The 23458-nt window shown below is 51.5% G+C and overlaps 1 protein-coding gene and 1 long non-coding RNA gene across 2 annotated transcripts in view; both read left to right on the plus strand.

The window, feature by feature from the left end:
* Window positions 1-1795: 1795 nt before the first annotated feature.
* On the plus strand, window positions 1796-4031 carry LOC144456627 (uncharacterized). Its single transcript, XR_013485625.1, has 3 exons — window positions 1796-1888; window positions 2373-2462; window positions 3827-4031. It is a non-coding gene; the product is annotated as an uncharacterized LOC144456627 (long non-coding RNA).
* A 78-nt stretch (window positions 4032-4109) lies between these two features.
* Window positions 4110-23458, plus strand: part of COL7A1 (collagen type VII alpha 1 chain) — a 59760-nt gene continuing 40411 nt past the window's right edge. The window contains 25 exon segments of the mRNA XM_078152403.1: window positions 4110-4419; window positions 5263-5342; window positions 6048-6228; window positions 6444-6600; window positions 7868-7961; window positions 8142-8303; window positions 14658-14821; window positions 14916-15045; window positions 15505-15621; window positions 15771-15917; window positions 16061-16177; window positions 16512-16661; window positions 16853-16987; window positions 17305-17451; window positions 17633-17758; window positions 17985-18128; window positions 18300-18419; window positions 18678-18821; window positions 19071-19196; window positions 19571-19717; window positions 19832-19954; window positions 20917-21069; window positions 21598-21732; window positions 22137-22283; window positions 22515-22651. Coding sequence (XP_078008529.1) covers window positions 4406-4419; window positions 5263-5342; window positions 6048-6228; window positions 6444-6600; window positions 7868-7961; window positions 8142-8303; window positions 14658-14821; window positions 14916-15045; window positions 15505-15621; window positions 15771-15917; window positions 16061-16177; window positions 16512-16661; window positions 16853-16987; window positions 17305-17451; window positions 17633-17758; window positions 17985-18128; window positions 18300-18419; window positions 18678-18821; window positions 19071-19196; window positions 19571-19717; window positions 19832-19954; window positions 20917-21069; window positions 21598-21732; window positions 22137-22283; window positions 22515-22651 — 3297 coding nt within the window. The 5' untranslated portion in view covers window positions 4110-4405.

The raw sequence follows: 23458 nt of genomic DNA on the forward strand, positions 1-23458 counted from the left end.
CATCAGGATGCTCAGTGTCAGGGCTGGGGCACAGCTGGCAGCCAGGACTCCGGGTAGCTCAAGCATCCACAGGCCTCGTTTGGAAGGTGGTATAAAACTGGAGACCAGGGTGGGTCCTGAGGATATTTAGTTTGGAGAAGAGACGACAATGTGGAAGACATGAATGTGGCCTTCAAGTATTTGAAGGGCTGTCATGTGAAAGAGGGATTCAGTTTTCAGGTGTCATTAGGAGAGGCAGATTTTAGCTCTATATGAAGAAAAGCTTCCCCACAATCAGAACTGACCTGAAGTGGAATGGGATGCCTTGGGAACCGGTCTTCTACTAGATGCTGAATGACCACTTGTCAGGAACACTGTAGAGGAGATTCCTGCCTGCTCAGGTTTTTTTGAAGTTCTGTGATTCTGTGGTGGGGCTCTGAACTTGGACCTAGCTCTGGCCTTTTTTTGGCAGCCAGGAAACTGAGTATTTGTAGGGCCTTGGCATTCAGGTCCTTAATATGACCTTATATGTGTCTATCCCCTTTCCTTTCCATATATTGCTTTGGCACTTCAAGAGAAAAGGAAGCTGGGGGAAGGGAAGGAGTTGGTAGCCAATTCAACAGAAGCAGCTCCTCTCCCACCTCCCCCCACCATCTCCCTGACATCATCTTCCTTACCCCACCCCTAGGCAGGAGGAGAAAGAAGTAGGGATTGCTGCCCCCCTCTTCCCTTCCTTGGGTCTGGACAGAATGGGTACTCCAACATCCCCCCTTCTCAGACCAAAGAGATTTTGTGCCCCATACCTGGCTCTGTGCCACCACCCCCTACCCTTTTCCTGAAGTTATGTGCGGGTCTGGAAGGTGTGGGCTTGAGGCCCAGGTATAGGGAGGCACAGGGCAGGTGATGGCAGGCGGGGAGCAGCCATCTCCAGGTGGCAGCCAGGCAGGTGCTGACTCGTCTCTGAGGGCTCCCTGGCAGCTAAGGCTCCAGTGGCTTCCCCAGCCCAACCTTTGTCCCCCAGAAACTGTGAATTCTGGGGGAGCTGGGGCCAGCCCTTCAACACACTCCCCCCCTCCCCCAGCAGGCTTGGAGTGGGCCCTTTGCCAGACAGAAGCAGCTTTCCTTGGCATGAGCATCCCACCACTCCTTCCCCTAGTCTGGGAGGGGCAGTATTGTGTAGTGGAAAGAGTGTAGGAATTTGGAGTCAGAAGACCTGGGTTTGAATCTGGCTCTGCTCCCTAGAACCTATGTAACCTGACTAGATAGAACCAGCAGGATTGGGCAAGTGATTCGATGCCTGAGACTAGCAGTGGAGGAGGCGTAGATTTGGGGGTTTCAAGTGTCGGTGACTGGGAGGCTGGCTCGCCCTGGGGATGGATTTTCTGAAGTAGGAGTGTATAGGAAATAAGCTGGGTCAGTGATGGGCACTGGTAGATCATCCAGGAGAGGCCCTGCAGGCAATTGGAGAAACCTTGACTGCAGCTCAGTGAGACATCAGGGCTGGAGAGAGATCTGAGTGTCTTGGGGCCCAGAGCTATAGAAAGGAAAGGTGAGACAGACAGTGGGGTGGAAAGAACCTGGAAGCTCTGAAACAGGAGACCTAGGCCCTAGGTCCAGCTTTGCCCCTAATAATAATGGATATAATTAGTCTACATAGTCATATGTACATTGCACATATTACATACATAATATACATTTAATCAAAATATAATGCTTTCTAAGGTTTGCAAAGTGCTTTACATACATCCTCTTATTTGATCCTCATGACAGCTCTGGGAGGTAGTGCTATTGTTTCCATTTTACAGGCAAGGAAACTGAGGCACAAAGGATATATGATGAGCCCAAGGTCAAATAGCAGTGAAAGTCTGAAGTAGGATTTTGAACCAGACTGCTGGCTGACTGAGCTTGGGTAAGTGACTCTTCCTCTCCATCTCAGTTTTTCCCTTTACAGAAGGAAAGGGTTTAGATTGGATGATCTCTTACTTCCTGTCCCAGTCTGATGTTGTTATCTGGATTCTAAGGTCCTTCCTGGCTCTGACAGTCTATGTGCTATGTTCCAAGGGTTCTTCCAGTTCTGATAACTATGAATAAGGGGAATGGGAAGAGGTGAAATTCTAAAAAGTCTCTTCTGTGTAGAGCCATGGAACGATACAGAGATATATCTATGGCTGACCTGTAGGTTGGGACTAACTTGATTTGAATCAGGCCTTCTAAGGGTAGCCTGGGGTTCCCTGCACTGAAGTCCTTCCATGTGTGCCACCCCCCCCCCACGTGGGCTGCTTCTGGGTAGATTCCTTTGTAGTGAGCTGTCCCTGTGGGTGGTCCATCCCCTTTACATCTGGGAAGGGTGATTCCCTCACCCCCCCCCTCCTTTATCCCCCTGCCTCCTCTAGTGGCACAGCTGGATGGCATCCCCTGCCTGGAAAGAACTGAGGGGACCATGGAATGGGGACTGGGACACACATGTATGATGTTATATGTGGGTATGTGTACATGCATGTTTCATACATTTCCCTCACGTGAGAAGCTGGCTCCTGAGAGCCCTGTCTTCCATGGGGGCCTCTCCCAGTTCTGCCATTGACTTCCCCCTTCCCTCCACTGTATCCATTTGAGGATGGGCACACAGCCACAGGTCTGTCAAGCAAGGGTGGGTCTGCAGGATTGCCAGGTGTCCAGGGTGGTTTCTAGACTCTTCCCCCAATCCCCATCAGTGCCAACTCCTAAGGTGAGTCAGAGGCTCTGTCTTGCTTACAGCCTCAGTCTTCACTGCTAGAGAATGGATGTAGGTAGTTTCTCACTGGACTGAAGCAGCTAGGAATCTTCCCTCCTCCCTCTTTCCCAAAGGCTTACCACCTCTCCCCCTTCCTGTGTCTGAGAAGGGAAAAGGTTCCCTGCCCCTGGGCCTTGTCTGCGGTTGCTTCTTTGTGACTAGGGGGAGGAGGGCACTGGGTGTGAGTCACCTCCAGCTGTAGCCTCCCTCCCTCCTGAAACCATTCCACAAGATCCAACTGCCCTGCTGTCTTTGAGACTCCTACCCACCTCCCAGTCCATCTGCCAGTGTACAGCCGCGGCCAAGATCCCTTTCCCATGCTCTTCGTAAAATCATAGGTTTAGAGCAAAAGGGATCTTAGAGGTCATCTCGTCCAACCTCCTTATTTACAGAGGAGGTGTCTAGGCCCAGAGAAGTTAAGAAAATAGTAAGTGCAAAGCTGAGATTTGAACTCAGGTCCTCAGAACCCAAATCTGTCACTCTCCACTGTGCCGTGTTGGCACTGCGTGAATTCCAATCCCCTATGCCCTGTCATAATAGTAACAATGGTAACAATAACACCTGACATTTCTATAAAGTGAAATTCCCATTATACAGATGGGAAAACTGACAATCAAGTGAAACAACCTAGTGTCACATAGCTAATAAGGGTTAGAGCCAGGATTGAAACCCAGGTCTCCTGATCCCAAGCCTCCTGATGAGCTGAACTGATAGAAGATAGGAGATAGAAGCAGTTCTAGTTTTCTCATTTAGTCGATTCATAGTCAGGGACCCTGAGGTCTGTTTCTAGGGGGCAGGGCATGGCCCAATCAAGTGGGTCTGATATCAAGAAGGTTTCCTTTGTGTTGGAGGTGAGTGTGGGAATATGTAGGATCTCAAAGTGGGGAGAGGTCCTTGGGCTGGGGGAGGGGAAGGGGGTGAGGAGGAGAAAATCAGGGAAGCTTCTTGGAGATGGTGGGATTTGAACTGGACTTGGAATGCTTGAATAGGACTTTAATATCTGTGAGGGGAGGGATCCTAGCATCTGGAAGAGACTAAATTTAGAGTCTATCTCAGGCTAACCCCCTCATTTTGCAGAGGAGGAAACTGCATTTCCAGAGGTGAGACATACTACGCCTAAGAACACCCAGGTAGTAAATTGCACAGCTAGAATTCGAACCCAGGTCCTCTGACATCTTTCCAAGCCACGGATGGAGTCTGCAGCAGGGAGAGTTTGGGGACGGGAGGAGCGCAGGTAGGGCGCAGCATTCCTGATCTTGATCTCTGACTTCGGAGTGGCAAGTTTCTGACCCAGTCCGTGGGGGCGGGGCAGGGGGAGAGGGGGCGTGGTTGAGGGGCGTGATGACTGCGGTCTGGGGAGGGGAGGCCTCAGGCCCCAGTTTTCAGGACTCTGACAGACCTTCCTCCCCCGCCCAGGCCGGCCCGGGGCGGGAAGGGGTGTGGAGAGGGGGACCCAGCTCCCTCCCCGGGCGGCGGCTAGGACGGGATTTGTCCGAGGGAAGGAGCAGGGCGGTGTTGGGGCGGGGGGCCGGCCTGCCTAGGTCCGCCCTGCTCCTCCCCGCCCCCGCCCCGCGGGATCTCGGGGACTTTTCTCCGACGGAGAGAGGCGGCGGGGGCAGCCGGAGGACGGAGCTGGCCCTGCCGAGCCCTGGACAGATGGACAGCTCCAGGTAACAGGCCAGACCCGGGGGGTGGGTGTGGAGCAGAGAGTGGAACTCAGTTTCCCCGTCTCTACTCCCCAGGCGGCCGCCTGGAATTTGACTGCAGGGTGTTCGGGCTGCTTACCCACCTCACTTCTGTTCCTCCCGAGATCTTCCCCTCCATCCCCACCCCCACCCTCACCCGCACCCCCAGTGATTGTCCTGGAGAGGAACCTCCCAGGGAGAGACCCGGGGAAACTTCCTCAGGGAGAGAGACTGTTTCAGAAGAGGACCCTGAAAGATGTGCCCACCCATAGTCCTCACTGAGAAATCCTGGAGAGACCTTCCCCTCCTAGAAATCCCCCTCTTCCTCAGCCAGAGATAAACCCCTAGAAGCCTACCCCGACCTCCTTATTGCTTCTTGTGCTCCTCCTGGCACCCCGAGCCACCCAAGTACATCCCAGCTCTTCCCAACCTCCTTCCCGGCCCCCCCCCAACCCACTAACTTTGCAGTCTGAGATGGGTGGGCCCACAGGGGTAGGGTCCACATCCTTCCTGCCTCTTCCCTATGATGCTAGCTCCTCTGGGGTGTGAATCCCTCTCCCAAACATTTTGCTAGGTATCTGAGGGGAGGGATGGTCTATACCATTACCTGTCCCCCCTCCCCTGCCATGTCAGACACAAACCAGATGTGGCAGGGACAGGGGCTGCTGAATAGAACATCAGAGCTGGAAGGGATCTTAGGGGCTATGTAGTTCAATCCCCTCATTTCATAGAGGCAGAAAGTGGAGGCCAAGACAGGGAGTGTTTTTCTCCTGGTGAGGGTTTGTTAGAAAGCACCCTGATCCCTCCGGTCTGATATTGCCTCCCCAGGATGAAGCCCTGGTTCCTGCTCACTGTCCTCATAGGAGTCCTGTTGGTGTCAGTGAAAGGACAGGGGGAGAGAGGTCGAGGTATGGACAGACCTCAAGACCTTGTTCCTCAGACCTGAGTCCCCAAGTCCCACTAATATCTAAATTCCTCTAAACCTTTCTTGAACTTGAAACTTCTCAAACTCTGCCTTCCCCACAGGCCTGGGAGGAGGTGAGGAATCCACCCCCAGATATACAGCTCCAGCTGAGCCCCAGCCCCAGCCCCAGGTCCCTGTTATTCTCTGTTCCATCTTCAGGTCCTGATTTATATATATGCAGATGAATCCATATCCTCTCTGGGAGAGACCTTAAGTGGGATGGAATTGGAGCAGAGTGCTGGTACCCCAGGGAGGGGGTGGGGGGAGATGACACCATTGAAGGAATACCTCCAGGTATCTCCCAACCTAGGACCTGTGTCCCCCCCCCCATGTTCTGTGCCTACTGTGATTCATGTCTTCCAAAGTTCTGTGATCTATGTTCCTCCATGTGTCCATTAATGACACATGTGTCCCCTGTGATCCATGGCTCCCACTAACTCAAATCCTCCATGTCCTGTGTTCCTGAATTCTGTGTCCTGAGTCCCCTTATATTTCTCTGTGCTCCTCTATGTCCCATGTGCTCCGCATCCTCTGTCTGCAGTCATCTTCCATATCCTACCTCTCCACATCCTATGTGCTCCTGAAGTCACTGTTCTCCCCCACTGATTGGTATCCCCTGAGTCCTATGAGCTTATGTCCCTACCCCTAGTGATCTGCACCAACCTCTATGCTGCTGACATCGTCTTCCTGCTGGATGGATCCTCTTCCATTGGCCGAAACAACTTTCGAGAAGTCCGGGCCTTCATGGAGGGGCTGGTGCTTCCCTTCACTGAGGTCGTAGGGCCTTCTGGTGTCCGCTTCAGTGTGGTGCAGTACAGTGATGACCCACGGTGAGGGCTGGGCCACCTAGGACCCTCACAGATTCCCAGAAACTCCTAGTGTCCCCTGAGATCTCCCAGGACTCCTAAGACTTGATGCTTAGAAACTCCCAGAGACTCCTAGATAGATACCTTGAGACCCCAAATCCATAACACACCTTCAGAGGCTGATAGAAGCTTCCCTTGCTCAATGGACTCCTTCCTCCTCCTTTCCCTCTGCCCCTAAGGACTGAGTTTGGCCTGGATAGCTATGGTTCTGGTAATGAGGTGATCCAAGCAGTTCGGGAGCTCACCTACAAGGGAGGAAATACTCGCACTGGGGCTGGATTCCGACACGTTGCAGACCATATCTTTCTGCCTCAGCTCGCCCGGCCTGTCCCCAAGGTGAGCCCTTCCCTAGTCCCCCAAATTTTTTCCTTCTAGTCTCTGTCCCAGGTCTCTCCACCTCTTAGAGTTCCTCCCATTCTCCCGAACCTGACCTTTTCCCAGCCTCTGACCCATACATTACAACCTTGTATTTGATGCCCAAGTTTCCCCCCAACCCCCACCCCAGCTCAGCCCTTTCCCTTCCCCTACCAAGGGAGTCTCATCTCCTGATGTGGGTTGACCCTGACTCTTGAACCTGGCTGGCACTATCTTGATAATCTGGCTTCCGACCTCATCACTTGACTGAAACTACTCTCTCCAAAAGTACCAACAATTCCTCAACTGCCCAGTCTAATGGTCTTTTTTCACGCTTTATCCTCACTGGCCTTGCTGTAACATTTGGCACTTGGCCACCTTTTCCTCCTGAACACAGCCACTACCCTAATTCAGAGCCTCATCCCTTCTCTCCTGGATTATTACAATAGCCTCCTAATTGGTCTTCCTGCCTCCAATCCATCCTCCACACAGATGCCAAAGTAATTTTCCTAAATCACAAGCCTGACCATGTCATTCTCCTCCTCATTGAACTCCTGAGGCCCTCTTTTGTTTCTTCTTCCTTCTTTAGCATCTGAAATCCTGTACAATCTGGCCCCAACCTACCTTTCCAGCCTTTTTATATATCACTCCTCTCTGGTCATTCTCTAGTCTAGCCAAAGTGATTTTCTTGAATTCCTTATTCTCCGCTCTTCACTTCTTGTCTCTGTGCCCCTGCCTGCCCTCCAGTCTGGGATGCCTCAGCCTACCTCTTAGAATCCTTGTTAAAACTCAGCTCAAGTGCCACCTTCTGCATGAAGCCTTTCCTGACCCCTCTAAATACTAGTGCTGTCTTGCAAATGTTTGTATATGTACTTTGTATATATTTTATATTTGCTTGTCTGTGTATTGCCTGGGTAGAATGTAAGCTCTATGAGGGCAAGTACAGTTTCATTTTTGTCTTTGAATACCGAGTGCCTACTCCAGCGGCTGGCACACAGTAGGTGCTTAACAAGTGCTCCTTGATTGATTGATTATTCTAGATCTTGACTGACCTCCAACCTCTGAATCTGGCCTACTCTGTCTTCCAGTCCCTAACCCTGACTGACCCAACCCACCCTTGGCTTCATTAGCCTCTATATACTGACCCTGGAGGCCATAGCTATTTCTGTCCCTTCACCTCTTATCTTTGGCAACTTGTGAACCTGCTGACTCCACCCCCAACCCTGATGCCACCCACCTCTTCTTCTAGGTCTGCATTCTCATCACTGATGGGAAGTCTCAGGACCAGGTGGAACCCGCAGCTCAGAGGCTGAAGGGACAGGGAGTGAAGGTGTTTGCAGTGGGTGAGTAGGGTCACAGGGGCTGTGGGAGTGTGGGGGAGGGATACAGGGCAGCTGAAGTGAAATCCTCCCTCTGGATAGTGGGTGAGTAGGGTCACAGGGGCTGTGGGAGTGTGGGGGAGGGATACAGGGCAGCTGAAGTGAAATCCTCCCTCTGGATACCCTGTGCCCTCCCCTGCCCAGGGATCAAGAATGCTGATCAGGGAGAACTTCGACGGGCAGCTTCGGAGCCACCAGATGTCTTCTTCTACTTCGTCAATGACTTTAGCATCCTCAGCACCCTGCTGCCCCTTGTGTCCCGTCGTGTCTGCACCACCACGGGAGGCACCCCCCAGATCCTGCCCCGTAAGTGCCCCTGTCTGGGATCCCCCCCCCCCGCCCCATGCTCCAGGACCTCCCTGGTCCCTACTAAATTACGCAGGGATCCTCTCCTCTCTACCACCAGGATTATCCTCTTCTTGCCCCCAGCGCATTCTGCACTTAACTCAAATGGAGAGAGCCTTGGTCTGAGAGTCAGGAAGGGGGCTAGGCCTCACCACCTGTTCTTCAACTTGAACATCAACAGGTGTCGTTATCCCATGCCTGCTGGGAGCAGAGAACCGGGCTTGCTCAGTCTCAGGGCAGGTGCGGAGTTTAGATTAGATGGAAGCTGGCAGTCTGGCAGGGGGATAATCCACAAACATTCAAAAGTACCGCATAGAATCCTACAGGAGCATTACATCCCGTGCTTGTGAATCCAGTCTTGAGATGCCTCCACTTATAGAGGAGAATGATGTTTACAGGACCCAACCCACAGGGCTTGGAACTTGGATTTTTTCCTCAGGATCGTGGAGTTTAATCTGGGAGGGACCTTTGAGGCCATCTAGCCCTTTCGCAGATGAGGAAACAGTCCCAGAGAACAGTGGCTTGGCCAAGGTCACACAGGTGGCCAAGTCTTGGAGCTGGAGTTAGAGCCCAGATACTCAGACTCCAAACCCACCATTCTTTTCCATCATACCATAGGGACCCTTTTCCTTTCTGGATCTGTTTCCTCCTTTGTGTTGGGCTAGCATAGATTCTATTACTTAGCTACTCTTCACTGACCCTGGGAAAATCACTTAACCTCTCGGGCCTTAGTTTTCTTGTCTGTAAAATGAGGGGGTCGGATTAGGTGATCTCTAAAGTCCTTTCCAGCTCTAGACTGATGATTCTTAAATGAAAATTAAGATTCAAGGAGAGCTCTGTAGCAGAGTGGGTAAAGCACTGGGCTTGAAGTCAAGAAGACTCATCTTCCTGAGTTCAAACCTGGCCTCAGACACTTATTATCTATGTGACCCTGGACAAATCACTTAACCCTATTTGTCTCAGTTTCCCCAACTGTAAAATGAGTTGGAGAAGGAAATCGCGAAACACTCCAGTATCTTTGCCCAAAAAAACCCAGATGGGGTCACAGAGAGCTGGACACCACTGAAATGACTGAATGACAGCAACAGCTAGGATTTCAAGGGGCAAAGAGGGAAAAAAGGGCATTCCAGGCATAGGAGACAGCCTTAGTGAAGGCACAGGGGTAGGACAGTACTGAGGGAGGCATACAAGGGGTAGTGAATAGTCCAGGCTTACTAGGATATAGTACCTGGAGGCAAATAATAAGAGGTAAGACTAGGAGAAGAGAGGAGAATCAGCTTGTAGGAGGTTTGAAATCCAAGTGGAGGAATTGGAACTTTCGTTAGGAGGCGATATGGAGCCGCTGGAGATTTCTGTGCAAAGAAGCGACGTGATCAGATGTATGTGGTAGGAAGATTATTCAGGCAGCATGTGAAGGATGGATTGGTGGCAAGGGGAGAGGAAAGGCAGGAGGACCCATTGGGAGGCCTCTGCAATCATCTAATCAGGTATTGACAGGGGCTTGTGCTGGGGTGATGGGAGCAAGAGTAGAGAGGAGACAGATGTTGCAGAGATAGACACTTCAGAGCCAGGTTACTCATTGGAGCTGAGTGGTGAGGGGTCAGGAGAACCACAGAGAGACCCAAGGTCGGGAGTATGGGAGATCTCTTGAATGGTGGTGCCACAGGCAGAGATAGAATGGTCAGAAGGAGAGGCAGGCTTAGGGGGAAAGATAATGAGCTCCATTTTGGACCTGTTGGGTCTGAGGTGCTTGTGGAATATCCTGGCAAGTAATGGGTGATATTGGATGACTGGAACTCAGGTTTGGGAGCTGGTTACATTGAGGCAGTAGCAGAGGTCACAGGAGGGAATGAGATCGTCATCAAAGGAGAGTGGAAAGAGAAAGAAAAGACGGCCAAGGACAGAGCCTTGGGGAACAGCTACCTTAGAGGTTAGGGAAAGGATGGATGAGGAAACAGTGAGGGAGGCAGAGAAGAAACAGGGGGAGAGGTAGGAGAAGAATCAGGAGCATGTATAGTCTCTGAAGCCAAGGAAAGAGAGTATGAAGCAGGAAAGGGGTGGTTAGCAGTGCATGTTCAGAAGGGTTGAGGCTGCCAAAGCCAGGATGCAGAGGCTTGAGGAAGGAATGGCTATTGAGGCAGTGAATGTAGACAAAATGCTTCTGGGAAGAAGAGAGATGGGCTGATAGTAGGAGGAGAGGGGCAGGGTAAAGGAGAAGTTGTTTCTAGGATCGGGGGAGGCCTGAACGTTTTTGCAGACAATGGAGAAAGGGGGCAGTGCTGAAGATGAGGATAACAGATAAAAGATGACAGCTGAAGATGGGTGAAAAAGAGATGGAGGAGGCAGGAGGGAACGGGATTGAGGGCACAGGGAGAGGGATTAGCTTTAGTGAGGAGTAGGGATACCTCTGGGAAGGAGGAGAGAGGGGATGATGCTTAGAAGCAGAGTTCTAGAGCTGGAGAATCATCCAAGTGAACTTTTCCTTACTCTAATTTCCTTCTAGGTTCTAGCTCTGAGATTCTATGGTTCTATAGTTCTCTGATTCTCTAACCTGGTACATAAGCAGTTATACTTTCTTTCTTTCTTTCTTTCTTTCTTTCTTTCTTTCTTTCTTTCTTTCTTTCTTTCTTTCTTTCTTTCTTTCTTTCTTTCTCTCTCTCTCTCTCTCTCTCTCTCTCTCTCTCTCTCTCTCTCTCTCTCTCTCTCTCTGGCAATTGGGATTAAGTGACTTGCCCAGGGTCACACAGCTAGTAAGTGTCAAGTGTTTGGTCTGAGGCCGCATTTGAACTCAGGTCCTCCTGACTTCAGGGCCAGTGCTGTATCCACTGCGCCATCCAGCTGCCCCAGTTATCCCCTTTCTAATCTGCAGGACCCTTCTCTGGGCCCCAGTCCTTGGAGGTTAAAAAGGCTGTGAAGTGTAGTGACAAGAGTACAGGGTTTAGAGTTAGGAGAGACTTGAGTCTGAGTTTCAACTTTGACACTTTATAGCTTTGTGACCTTGGGCAAGTCACTTAACTTGTGGTGTGTATGTGTGAGTGTGTGTGTGTGTATGTGTGTGCCCCTCAGTTTTCTTATCTGTAAATTGGGCATAATAATTCTTGAACTGCCTACCTCTCAGGGTTATGGCTTATAAAGTATGGGATAAAGTACTATGGAAATGGAAATTATTATTATTCTTACTCCCAGACATGACTTCCACCTTGAGAACTCAGCTGTGTTTGTACTTTCAGCCCCTTATGCTCCTGGAGAAGTGAGGTTTTCTTACTTCCTTTGGGTCCCTCAAGCTTGGGTCAAAACTATTTTCCTGGTATCACCTGATCCATCTATTCATTCTTTCATTTCATTCATTCATTCAACAGTCAGTCAGTTAACAAGCATTTATTAAGCACCTACTGTATGCTAGGCATGTATATCTGTGCTGCAGACATTTATTTAGCATCTTCTGTGAGTAAGGCAGCCTGGTGTAGTGGAGAGAGAGTTGGCTCAAAGCTAGAAACACCTGGGGTCGAGTCCTGCTTCTGACACATAGTGTATGACCCTGGGTAAGTCACAACCTCTCAGTGCTTTAGGCAACTCCTTAAGTGGCAGAGAAGGGGCTGACCAGCATTATAGGGGGAGTTTCCTCCTGGGGAAGTTCTATATACCAGGAGCTATTGAACTTTTGGTCTCAGATCCCCTTTACACTCTTAAAAAGTATTGAGGACCTTGCCAGAGACTCTTGTTTATGGGTATAGCTGTCTATACTTACCATAGTAGAAGCTAAAATATCTTCATATTATTACAAAGATAGTTTTGACTTCACAGACTCTCTGAGCAGGTCTTGGGACCCTCAAGGGTCTCCTAACCACACTTTGAGAACTGTTACCATGTACTAATGAAATCGGAGGTCCAGTGTCTTCCCCTCTGGTCGTGGAAGGCACTGTGCCCAGCTCTGAAGGTCCAAAGAGAAAAAGAATGGATTTGTACCCTCAGGGAGCATACATTCTACTGGATGGTAGGGATGGGATGGGGTACAACACATGGATAATAGAAGACAATGGTGGTGGAAACAGTGAAGAGGGCCAGACAAGGAGCTCTAGGAAACTAGAGAAGGAAGAGAATACTTTTAACTTGGAAATCAGGGAAGGCACCATGGAGAAGGTGCTACCTGAGGTGGGCCTCAAAGGAAGATAAGACTTTTGAAAGGCAGAGATAAAGCTGGAGGCCATTATAGGTATGGGATATGGAAATGAGAGATGACATGCTGAGTTGAGAGAATGAGTAATATTCCAGTCTGCCCAGAGTATATTTGCACTCTAATGAAAAGAGTCAAATTGTGAAGGGCTTTAATGTCAAATTAAAGCATTTATATTTTTTCCTAGAGGCAATGGAGAGCCACTGACTTTTTTTTTTTGAGAAGGTCAGTATATGGTTAGACCTGTGCCTTAAGAAGACAGTTTGGGCAGCTGTATGGAGGATAGATTAGAGAGGGAGAGATTGGAAAAAGAGAAACAAATTAAGAGGGGGTTTATAATGGTTTGGAGGGCGTGCTCTAAGCTGGTGACTATGTGAGTGGAGCTAAGGTGCTGGGTATGAGAGATGAGGAGGTCGAATTGCCAGGACTTGGCGGCTGATGGAATGTGGAGGGCGAGAGAAAGGGAGGAATCAGCTGATTTTGAGGGTTCAAACCTGAAGGTCTGGGAAGACAGATGGTGGTTTCACCAACGGAATCAGGGAAGTAAGAAGTCAGAGGAATTGTTTTAAGAGGAAAATCATGAGTTCTGTTTTGGACGCTAACTTGAAATGCCGGAAGGGCAGCCAGGTGATGTCCATCGGGCAGCTGGGAGATGAGTTCAGACCCTGACTGTTACTTGCCCAGACTATTTCAATAGCTTCCTCATTGACTCAAGTCTCTCCCCACATCCACCAAAGTTATTTTCCTAAAGTGCTAGAGTGCGTCACTTACCTCCTCAATAAACTCCTTATTGCCTCTGGTATCAAATATAGATTCCTCTGTTTAGCTTTTAAAACCCTTCACAAACTTGTCCCAATTTACCTTTCCAACTTTATTACACATTACCCTCCACTTCACCTATCCTGGCTTTCTTGCTGCACCTCACACCCACCACACTCCATTTCCCTTCTGATCCCACCTCTGCCTCATAGGATGCCTTGTTTCTTTCAAAACTCTGCTCAGTCAATATCTTCTACAAGAAGCCTTTGCTGATTCCCTCAGCAGCTAGTGCCCTCCCCCTTACCGATCTCCACCCCAAATCACCTTCTAGTTTATGTACTTATTTATGTGTATCTCATTTCCCCCGTAGAATGTAAGCTCCTTGAAGGCAGAGATTGTTTCATTTTTTATTTTGTTTCGCTAGTGTCTCGAGCAGTGGCCTGGTAGGTAGTTGTAAATCCTTGTTGATTGATTAACTTTTTGATTCGGGAAAGAGACTGGAGCTGGTTATTTAGATTTGGGAGTCTTCTGTATGACGACTGTATGATGATAATTGAACCTGTAGAAGCAGATGAAATCACCAAGACAGTGTAGAGAATGGCAGAGAGCACAGGACAGAGGTTTAGGGGTTGAGAAGAGGGTGGAGAACCAGTGAAAGAGACTGAGGAGGGGGTCAAGCAAATAGGAAAATAACTGAGAGAGAGGAGTGTCCCAGGAGCCAATGGGAGAGAGTATTAAGGAGAAGGGGAGGGTGACCAGCAGTGGTAGACAAATGGCTAAGAAAGGCTGGAGGCCATGTAGATGAGTCTTTCTAGGAGTGTGAAGAGGAGAGGGAGGATGGTAACTTGAGGGGATGGCAGAGTCATGCATGGAGCTAGGGTGACCTTATGGCTCAGTCCGCAGGCAATCCCTGAACAACTTTCCCCAGGACTCCAAGGAGTGGAGCTTCTGCTTTGAATTAGGAGAGGAAGGGTGGTGTACTGAGAAACAACAACATTGTACCTGGAGTTCTCAAAACTGGGTTCAAATCCCATGTCTGATACTCAGGAGTGCAGGATTTAGAGCTGAGCTGGATCATAGAGTCCATCCTGTCTCCTCATTTTGCAGATGAAGAAATGGGAGCTCTGGAGGGGTGATTGACTTGCCCAAAGTCATAAAGACAAATGTCAGAGTCAAGGACACAGGGCCTTCTGCCTTCAGGGCAGCTCCCTTCCCACCATATCTTTGGCTTCTCCAGTCTAAGGCAGCTGCCATTTTGTCCTGAGTCTGGATGGCGTCCTGTGCCTTGACGTTGACCTCTGGGCACGTCTGTCACTTTGGGGAATGGGTGAGGGGGTTGTCCGCCATAATCTTCACGGATGGCGCCCTCTATCTCCCTGCAGCAGAGGGCCTCCCCTCTGGTCCCCGAGATCTGGTGCTATCACAGGCAAGCAGTGAATCCCTCTTGGCTGAATGGACGGCAGCTAGCGGTCCTGTCGTCAGCTACAAGGTCCAGTATGTCCCTCTCACTGGGCTAGGACAGCCTGTGCCCGACCAGCGGCAGGAGGTGAGGAGCAAAGAGGAGTGAAAGCTGGGGAGCAACCAGGGGCCCCAGTGGCAGAGGAACAGCCAACACTGAGGCCTGTGTTCCCTGGGAGCAGGTGACTGTGCCAGCAAGGGAGACGAGAGTCCGGCTGCAAGGTCTGCGGCCACAGACTGAATACCAGGTGACAGTGGTTGCCCAGTATGCCAACAGTGTTGGGGAGGCCGTGAGTGGGACTGCCCAGACCGGTGAGTGATATCTCTCGTTGATTTCCCCTGGGGGTCTCCCAAGGCTTCTCAACTCCTCCCTCAGTCTGGACCTATGACTGACTCCCATATTCTCCCTTATTCCCATAGCCTGTACCTGCGTGCCTCACTTAGGACTCTTATACTCCCACTGATTCCTCCAAACCCCATCCCAGGGTTTCCTACTGGGGTCCTTAGTTTGTTTTGTTTTGTTTTTTTTCCGAGGTAATTGGGGTTAAGTGACTTGCCCAGGGGCACACAGCTAGTAAGTGTTATGTGTCTGAGGCTGGATTTGAACTCAGGTCCTTCTGACTCCAGGGCCGGTGCTCTATCCACTGCATCACCTAGCTGCCTTTCTTCTTAGCTTCTGATCTCACCCTTACAAGCCAGACCTATGAGTGACCTCCCCCTCCCCCCTGCCCTTGGCACCTACCCCTCTGAGTGACCCTTTCCCTTTCTCAGCTGCACTGGAGGGGCCCGTGATCTCCATCCAGAATGCCACAGCCCACACCATCCTTGTGGCCTGGCGGCCGGTGGCTGAAGCCACTGGTTACCGAGTGACCTGGAGAAATTTAGAGAGTAAGATGTGGGGTATCAGGGAAACTGGGGATCCCTGACACACTATGCTATGAATATTCTCCTTCCTTGGGTCTAGTTGTACCCTCTCTCTCCCACCCTAGCCTCTTATCCCCCTTTTCTTCCATTGAATGTAACCACACTTCCCCCAGGTGGGTCTTCCCAGCAGCTAGACATTGGCCGGGGCCAATCATCTGCCCTTCTAAAGGGCCTGAGCCCTGACACAGAATATGTGGTGACTGTGACCCCTATACATGGTCGGATGCCAGGACCCTCTTCATCATTGAAAACCCGAACAGGTGAGGTTGGGAAGAGGTTGGTCAGGGTTAAGAGACTCTACTTTTGGCTAGGCCAGGGATTCTTTGAGGGAAGAGGGGACCTCGACTTTGTTGGGAGGTTTGATGTTCACTGAGGTGCTGAACTTTCCTGTGTCCTTGGCCAGCGCTGGGCATCATTCAGAACTTACAGACGGTCATCTTGGGCCCCACATCCATCCAAGTATTCTGGACCCACATTCCTGAGGCCCAGGGCTACAGGCTGGAATGGAGACGAGTGAGCGGTTAGTGAGGGACAGTGGGGGGTGCTGGAGAGGGGGGAGTCTGGGCCTGGACCATAACCGTTCCATTCACCCCATCTGATACCATCCTCCTCAGAGTGCCTTGTGATTGGCTCTGAGTATGAGGGAGAGACACAGTCCTTGCCCTCAGGGACCATTCTCAGGGAGAGGAAATAGCCATTATCCTCAGGGAGCCCCCGATAGGAGGAAGAGATGTATCCCCTGCTTTAAGCGAACTCCTAGTCCAAAGGGGAGATTTGGCAGCTGTGGGTCCCTGGAATGGCTTTATGAGAAAAAGTTGGCTCAGGTGTTCAGGCCTTTGAACCTACTCTGCCAGGCTCAGAGCCAACACAATCAGTGGTGCTGTCCACGGATGTGACCAGTTACCAGCTTCAGGGGCTGCAGCCAGGCACCGAGTACCGGCTCACACTCTATACCCTATATGAGGGGCGTGAAGTTGCTACACCTGCTACCATCTCTCAAACTGGTGAGCTTGGTGGACACTGGGTAAGATCTTGGGTAGGGACAGGGAGAAGCCCTGGGTGGGCCCAGGGTGAGGACACAGCAAGGAGGGGCCTGGTGGGGGTGGGGATAAGTGATGCTTCTATTAGAGAAGCTCCTACCGGGGCCCAGTGGGAAGAACTCTGAATTTCAAAAGATTTCTCCACTCCCACCTAGTGCTGGAACCTGCCCTGGGTCGAGTGTCTGATTTACGAGTAGCTGAAACATCCCCATCCAGGCGAGTGGTTAGGGTGGTCTGGAGCTCTGTGCCTGGGGCCTCTGGCTACCGCTTCGTGGTACGCAGCACACAAGGTGAGTGGGGGATGTGCTCTTCTACCTCCTTGGGGATTGGAGACAGAGGCTGACTCTTTCCTCAGGCAGTGGTCTCCCTCTAAGTCCAGCCTTCTTCCCACCGGCCCCCTCCCTCTAGGAAGCCATCCCACAATGACCCCATCCACTCTGTTCCTAGGGATCCAGAGTGATGTATGTAGGCCCTCACTTGTTCTGTCTGTATCTGTGTCTTTCTTTTCCTTATGTCCATATTTCTGTCCAGTGATGGTCTCTGTCCCCACACCTGTGTCTCTGTCCTGTTGTCCCTGTATCTATGCTTACTTCCTCTGGTCTTCTAGATGGCTCTGAGAAGACACAGAGGCTTCCTGCTGACCAGACAAGCTTTGAGTTGGACAGAGTCCAGCCTGGCGTGAGCTATGTAGTGCGTGTGTCGGCCCTGGCAGGAAGCCGGGAAGGCCCTGCTGGCACCCTCACTGTTCGGCTTGGTGAGGCTGGGATGTGTGGATGTTTGCCCTCCAAGGGCTGCTAGGACTCCTCTGGTGGGGGAAGAAGGGCTCTGTTAACCTGAGAGGCTTGGGGGTGGGGGTGGCTGTAACCATGAAGTAGGCAAATGTGTGAAGCAGTGGGAGGGAGCGTCTCAGGTCAGCCCCTGCCCTGCTCATACAGATCCCGAGTCCTTGCCCAGAGTCCCCAGACTTCGAGTGGTAGCATCAGAACCCGGCCGGGTCCAGGTGTCCTGGGGTGCAGTGCCTGGAGTTAGTGGTTACCGGCTAAGCTGGCGGCTGAGAGATGGTTAGTTGGGAAGAGTCCATAGGGGTGAGAGGGGCTCAAGGTCAGGGCAGGGTGGGACAGCATTGGCTCAGCCTAACAGGAAGGAGGAGAGGGAGGGAGGGAGGATCTTGATCTGGGTGGGTAAAGGAAGGAGACTAGAGATCTTTAGGGGGCCATGGAGTGAGTGAGTTTGGACAGAACACAAGAAACAGGATCTCCAAATGGATTTGTCCCTCTTTGGATGCAGGCCAGGAGTCTTCCAGGACCCTGCCAGCAGACACCACTTCCTTTGACATTGGGGGTCTGCGGCCAGGCGCCACATACCAGGTTTCAGTTTCTGCCCTACGGGGTGCAGACCGGGGTCCCCCCTCAGTCATCACTCTCCTCACAGGTGAGACCCTGACCCCCTCCTCCTGGGCTGTCCCTCCTCACCTCCCCCAAATGTCCCAGCGGTTCCCTCCCACTTCTTGAGCTTCCCCCATTCTCCTCCCAAGACCTTCTCTTTCCAGCCACCACTAATGCCTTCTCCCAGACACCCCGTCCACCCCATTGTCTCTCCCAGACTCTCCAGGATCTGTGGCTGGTCTTCGTGTGACTCATGCTGGGAGCTCATCTGTCAGGATCACCTGGACGGGCGTTCCAGGAGCCACAAGCTATAGGATCTCTTGGCACTCAGGCAGAGGTGCAGGTTTGGGCGGGGCAGGGACTGTTGCGCCTCATATTTGCGGGTCAGTGAGTGTTTATCAGGGTTACTGCAGTGGGGCTTATCCAGACAGTGGGGAGATCCCTGTCCCACCCCACTAACATGGGGGCATCCATGTCTGGGATTGGAGGTGGGGATCATTCTTTATGGAGAGGGGTCACTGGACAGGCAGGGGGAGAGGGTCACTGTCCAGCTAGCAGTCACTAGGATTGTTGGAATGCACTGTTGGTCTCCCAGGGCCAGAACAGTCTCAGCTAGTCCCTGGGGAAGCTTCAACAGCCAAACTCGATGGGCTCGAGCCAAACACAGACTACACAGTGAGAGTAACAGCCTTGGTGGGCAGCTTGGAAGGGGCAGCTGCTTCTGTGGCTGTGAGGACCGGTAAGCTGTCTCTAGTCTGACTCTTGGATTCTATCCTGAACTGACCAGCTACTCCCCAGACTGACCGACATTTTCAATTATTCTGGACTGATTACCCAAATCAGGACTAATTGCCCTTAACCCCCCTAGTCCCTATTCAACCCAGCTCCTCTTCCTTTGAACTGTCCCCTCATGCTCCCAGTCCTACTCTTGATAGCATTTTGACATGTGATCCTGTCCCCTCGGTGACTTGGGTCCCTTGTCCCTCAGCCCCAGAGCCCGTGGGTGCTGTGTCCAGGCTACAGATCCTTGACTCATCCAGTGATGTTGTCCGAGTCACCTGGGTAGGAGTCCCTGGTGCCACATCCTACAGGCTGGTGTGGGGAAGAAGAGACGGTATGACCCCAAATCCTCTGGCCAGCCATCCCATCCTGCCTTGAGACCCTGCACCCCTGCTGGCTCCTGACTCTCTCCACTCATTTTACCCTCTCTCAACACCCAATGTTTCACTGACCCCTGATCTCTTTCACTGACCCTAGGGAACCCCCCACCCCCAACTGATCTCATCTCTCAAACCCTCCCACCCTTTAATGAGCTGTGGGGAGGGTCTGACCTCCCTAGGCGTGTAACTGACGATCTTTGTCATACCATTCTTGGCCATCCATGTCCTATCCCTTATGTCTACGTCACCCCCACCCCATGCCCCTGTCCCCCATATCCCTGTTCCTCTCCCACCCTGTTTCTGTCCCCTTGTCGTTGTCCCTCCATAGGCGGCCCAGAGAGTAGCCGGATGCTCCCGGGAGACACAGACTCTGCTGAGATTGGCGGCCTGGAGGGAGGCATCAGTTACACGGTCCGAGTGACTGCTCTGATAGGGAACCGCGAGGGGGCGCCCGTGAGCCTCATAGTGACTACACGTATGGCCTGGAAGGAGCCCCCGGAGGGGGCGGGTCCTCAGGAGATGGGCGGGTCCTGGGCGGGGCGGGGTGGGGCGGGCTGACCCTCCCTCCTCCCTCTCCCTTTTCCTGCAGCACCTGTGGCCCCTGCTGCTCCTGGCTCACTTAGGCTCCTGCAGAGTGAGGAGCGGGCGCTGCGCCTGGCTTGGGACCCTGTGCCTGGGGCCGGCGGGTTCCGGCTCCGCTGGCGGCCCGAAGGTGAGAGGGTTACAGAGCAGGACCACCCTTCAAAAGCACCTGGGAGGGGCGGGCTTAGGAGCGGGAGCCCTGCCCTGCCTCTTTCATTTGCATCTGCCACATCTCTCATCGTCATCTCCCGTCCTCTTCCCTCTCTCTGCCCATCTCCAGTTTTTCCTTCCATCACTCATTTTCCATTCCCCATCTCTCATCATCTCCCCCCATTTCCCATCTGTTTCTCCCATAGTTCTCATCTCCTGGCATCTCCTGCTCTCCCCTTCTTTCTTTTCTCCTTCTATCTCTATCTCCTCATCTTGCTTTCCTGTCTCTCACCATCTCTGTCTTTCTCATTTCTGTGTACCCTGCCTTCCATTTCCCATTTCTCATCATCTTCATCTTTTATTTTCTCTGTCTCCCTCATCCTTCTTCCTTCCTTCCTTCCTTCCTTCCTTCCTTCCTTCCTTCCTTTCTTTCTTTCTTTCTTTCTTTCTTTCTTTCTTTCTTTCTTTCTTTCTTTCTTTCTTTCTCTCTCTCTCTCTCTCTCTCTCTCTCTCTCCTCTCTCTCTTTCTTTCTTTCTTTCTTTTTTCCTTCCTTCCTTCCTTCTTTGTCCCTCTACCCTCCATCTTCCATCTCTTTTCTGGGCATAGTGGATAGAGTGCTGGGCCTGGGCTCTGGAGGACCAAAATTCAAACCTGATTTTACACACTTCCTAGCTACATGACCCCGAGCAAGTCATTTAATGTCTGTTTGTCTCAGTTTTCTCCTCTATAAAATGGGGATGATGATAACACCTACCTGCCAGAGTTGTGGTGGGGATCAAATGAGATAGTAATTGTAACTTAGCACAGTGCCTGGCGCTTAGTAAGTGCTATAGAAATGTTATGTATTATTATTGTTATTGTTACTATTATTATTCTCTTCTCCATCTGCTCCCGTCTCCCCATCTCCTACTTCTCCGTCCTCTTCCTCTATTCTCTTCTAGGTGGCCCAGAGCAGTCCAGGGTCCTGGGCCCAGAAGTCAGCCGCTATGACCTGCTAGGGCTGGAGCCAGGGACACTGTACTATGTAACCCTGAGCACCTTGGGTCCTTCTGGATCAGGGGAGAGCCCACCACGGACCCTATCTGCCCGAACTGGTAAGAGCCTGACACTCTCTGGGAGCTCTTTTCCCAAACTGGGATGCTTGTCTCTAGGCCACCACCCCTTCTCTCTATGGAATATTCATGCTTCCTGAACCAAGTGCCACACTGTCTTTTGGGGCAGTCCCCTTGACCCCAGGCAACCTGGTGTGGTAGAAAGATCCCTGTATGGGGAATCAGAAATCCTGGGTTCTAGTGTTAGTTCTGCATGACCTTAAGTCAGTCATGTCCCCACTCTGGCCCTCAGTAGAGGTGTGATCTCTCAGGTTCCTTCTACCTTTATCACCTCAAATCCTCTGACCCTTCCCTCTCCCCTCTCCTCCCTAAGGAGGGTTCTCTAGGACATTCATTCCTCACCCCTCATTTGCTCCCATCTCCTTCCACTCCACGTCCTAGCTCAAAGCCTGCTCTCTCTCTTGGAATACTTCCTTGTGCTCAATACTGCTCAAGCCCCTTCAGAGACACCATCCCTAACTCCGTTCACCTCCTATGACCCTGTACATTGACTCCCGGCTCTGCCCTCAGGGGTTCCCTCCCTCCTCACCACTGACCTTCGTGTTGTGGAGACCTCAGTGGATTCGGTGACGTTGGCCTGGACGCAGGTGCCAGGGACATCCAGCTACATCCTGTCTTGGAGACCACTTCCAGGCTCTGGCTACAGTAAGAGTGCCAGGCAATGGGCGTGCTGGAGGGACTCTTCAGTGATGGTGTGGCGGAGGGAGGCAGAGACTTAACCCCTACCCGTCTCCCCACTAGCAGTGGGTTCTCTCGGGAGATTATAAACTTGGGTAGAGTGTTCCCAACACTATGTTGGGAGGAAGTCTCCAGGTCCTTTGTGGGAGAAAAGCTCCTGGGTTGTTTGTATAATGTAGGGATTCTAAGGACATTTGGGACATCTGCAAGCTAGGGTACTGTGTGTGTACCTGTGATTTTATGAGAGGGCCTTAAGGGTCTAGGGGAGCTCTTAGAGCTGTCTGGTGGCAGGAGTCTACTGCATGTTGGTGAGGGCATGCCCCTCATACTTAATCTTTATTATATCTTCTCTTTCTTTTCCACCTTGGTAGCTGGCCCTGGCTCCCAGCAGACACTTCCAGGCTCCTTGAGCTCCCAGAGAGTGTCAGGGCTGGAACCTGGCGTCTCCTACACCTTTTCCTTAACACCTGTCCAAGGGAGTAGCCGAGGTCCTGAGGTTTCACTTACTCAGCATCCTGGTAAAGAGATCACAGGGCAGGCATTTGGGGTGGGTGTGGAGCTAGGGGGATTGGTGGAAGATAGATCTACTGGGTTTCAGTGGCCAGTGAGATGCAAGATGGAGTGATGTCAAGAGCTGGGGGAGCCAGGTCTGCTAAGTGTGAGTGGTGGGTGCACCAGGAGGAGCCGGTGGCCATGGGAAGCATGCTTACAGGACCTTGGGCACACCTTCTCCCCTCCACTGCCTGCAGGGTGTGCGAACGGCCAGGCAGATGTTGTGTTCCTGATCCATGCCACCAGGGACAATGAGCATCGCTCAGGTATTGTGAAGTCTGCCCTCAGCCGCCTGGTGTCTGCCCTGGGGCCACTTGGACCAGATGCTATGCAGGTATTTCCTTGTCCTCTGCACCAGCCCCGGAAGGGTTTCTTCCTACCATTACCAATCAGGATTCCAAAGGAAGATGTTTCACCTATAGAGGAGCCCTACACCTGGATGCTTGCCTCGATTCTAGCTTCTCTGTCTTTTCAGCAATTCCTCCTTTCTCCCTATTCCCAGCTCATTCTGTTCCTGTCCCCAGCTCCCAGCTTTACCCAGTCACAGAACATAGGACATCAGGTCTAGGATGGATCTTCTAGGGCTCACATCTATTCTCCTTGTGTTGTAAATAGAGAAACTGAGGCTCTGAGTGTACAAGTGACTTCTCCATAGTCACACAGCTAGGGAGTGGCAGAGCTGGGAGTTCAGATCTCTAATTCCAGGCCAAGGCTCTTCCCATTACCTCATGGCACCTTTATTGATCGGACTCCATCCATTTATAAGTATAGTCTAACATTACTTAGGAAACTGGCGTGGAAAGAGTCTGGGCCTGCAGGTCAGAGAACCCAGGTTCTAGTTCTTGGCCTGTTGTTTACTGAGTCACCTTGGCTCGTTTCTCTCCTTCCTGAATCTCAGTCTCTTCATCTGTGAAAAGATGTTCTCTACAATTCCATCTGGTCCTAAAATCCTGTGGTTCTCTGAGTCCACAATTTGTTATGGGTGTAAAACCTCAAAATTACTTCAGTGTGTACTGTATAGTTGTTCCCCTTTCTAATCCTAAGTTCCTGGTGTAGGGCCTACCTGGCCTTACTGTTATCACTCACTGATGCTACTTTGACCTTTGGTCCCAGGCTGAATTCTTGTATTAAGCCCCTTGGT

Source organism: Phascolarctos cinereus, unplaced genomic scaffold (assembly GCF_003287225.1).
Source record: "Phascolarctos cinereus isolate Bilbo 61053 unplaced genomic scaffold, phaCin_HiC Scaffold_4;HRSCAF=312, whole genome shotgun sequence".
NCBI lineage: Eukaryota > Metazoa > Chordata > Mammalia > Diprotodontia > Phascolarctidae > Phascolarctos > Phascolarctos cinereus.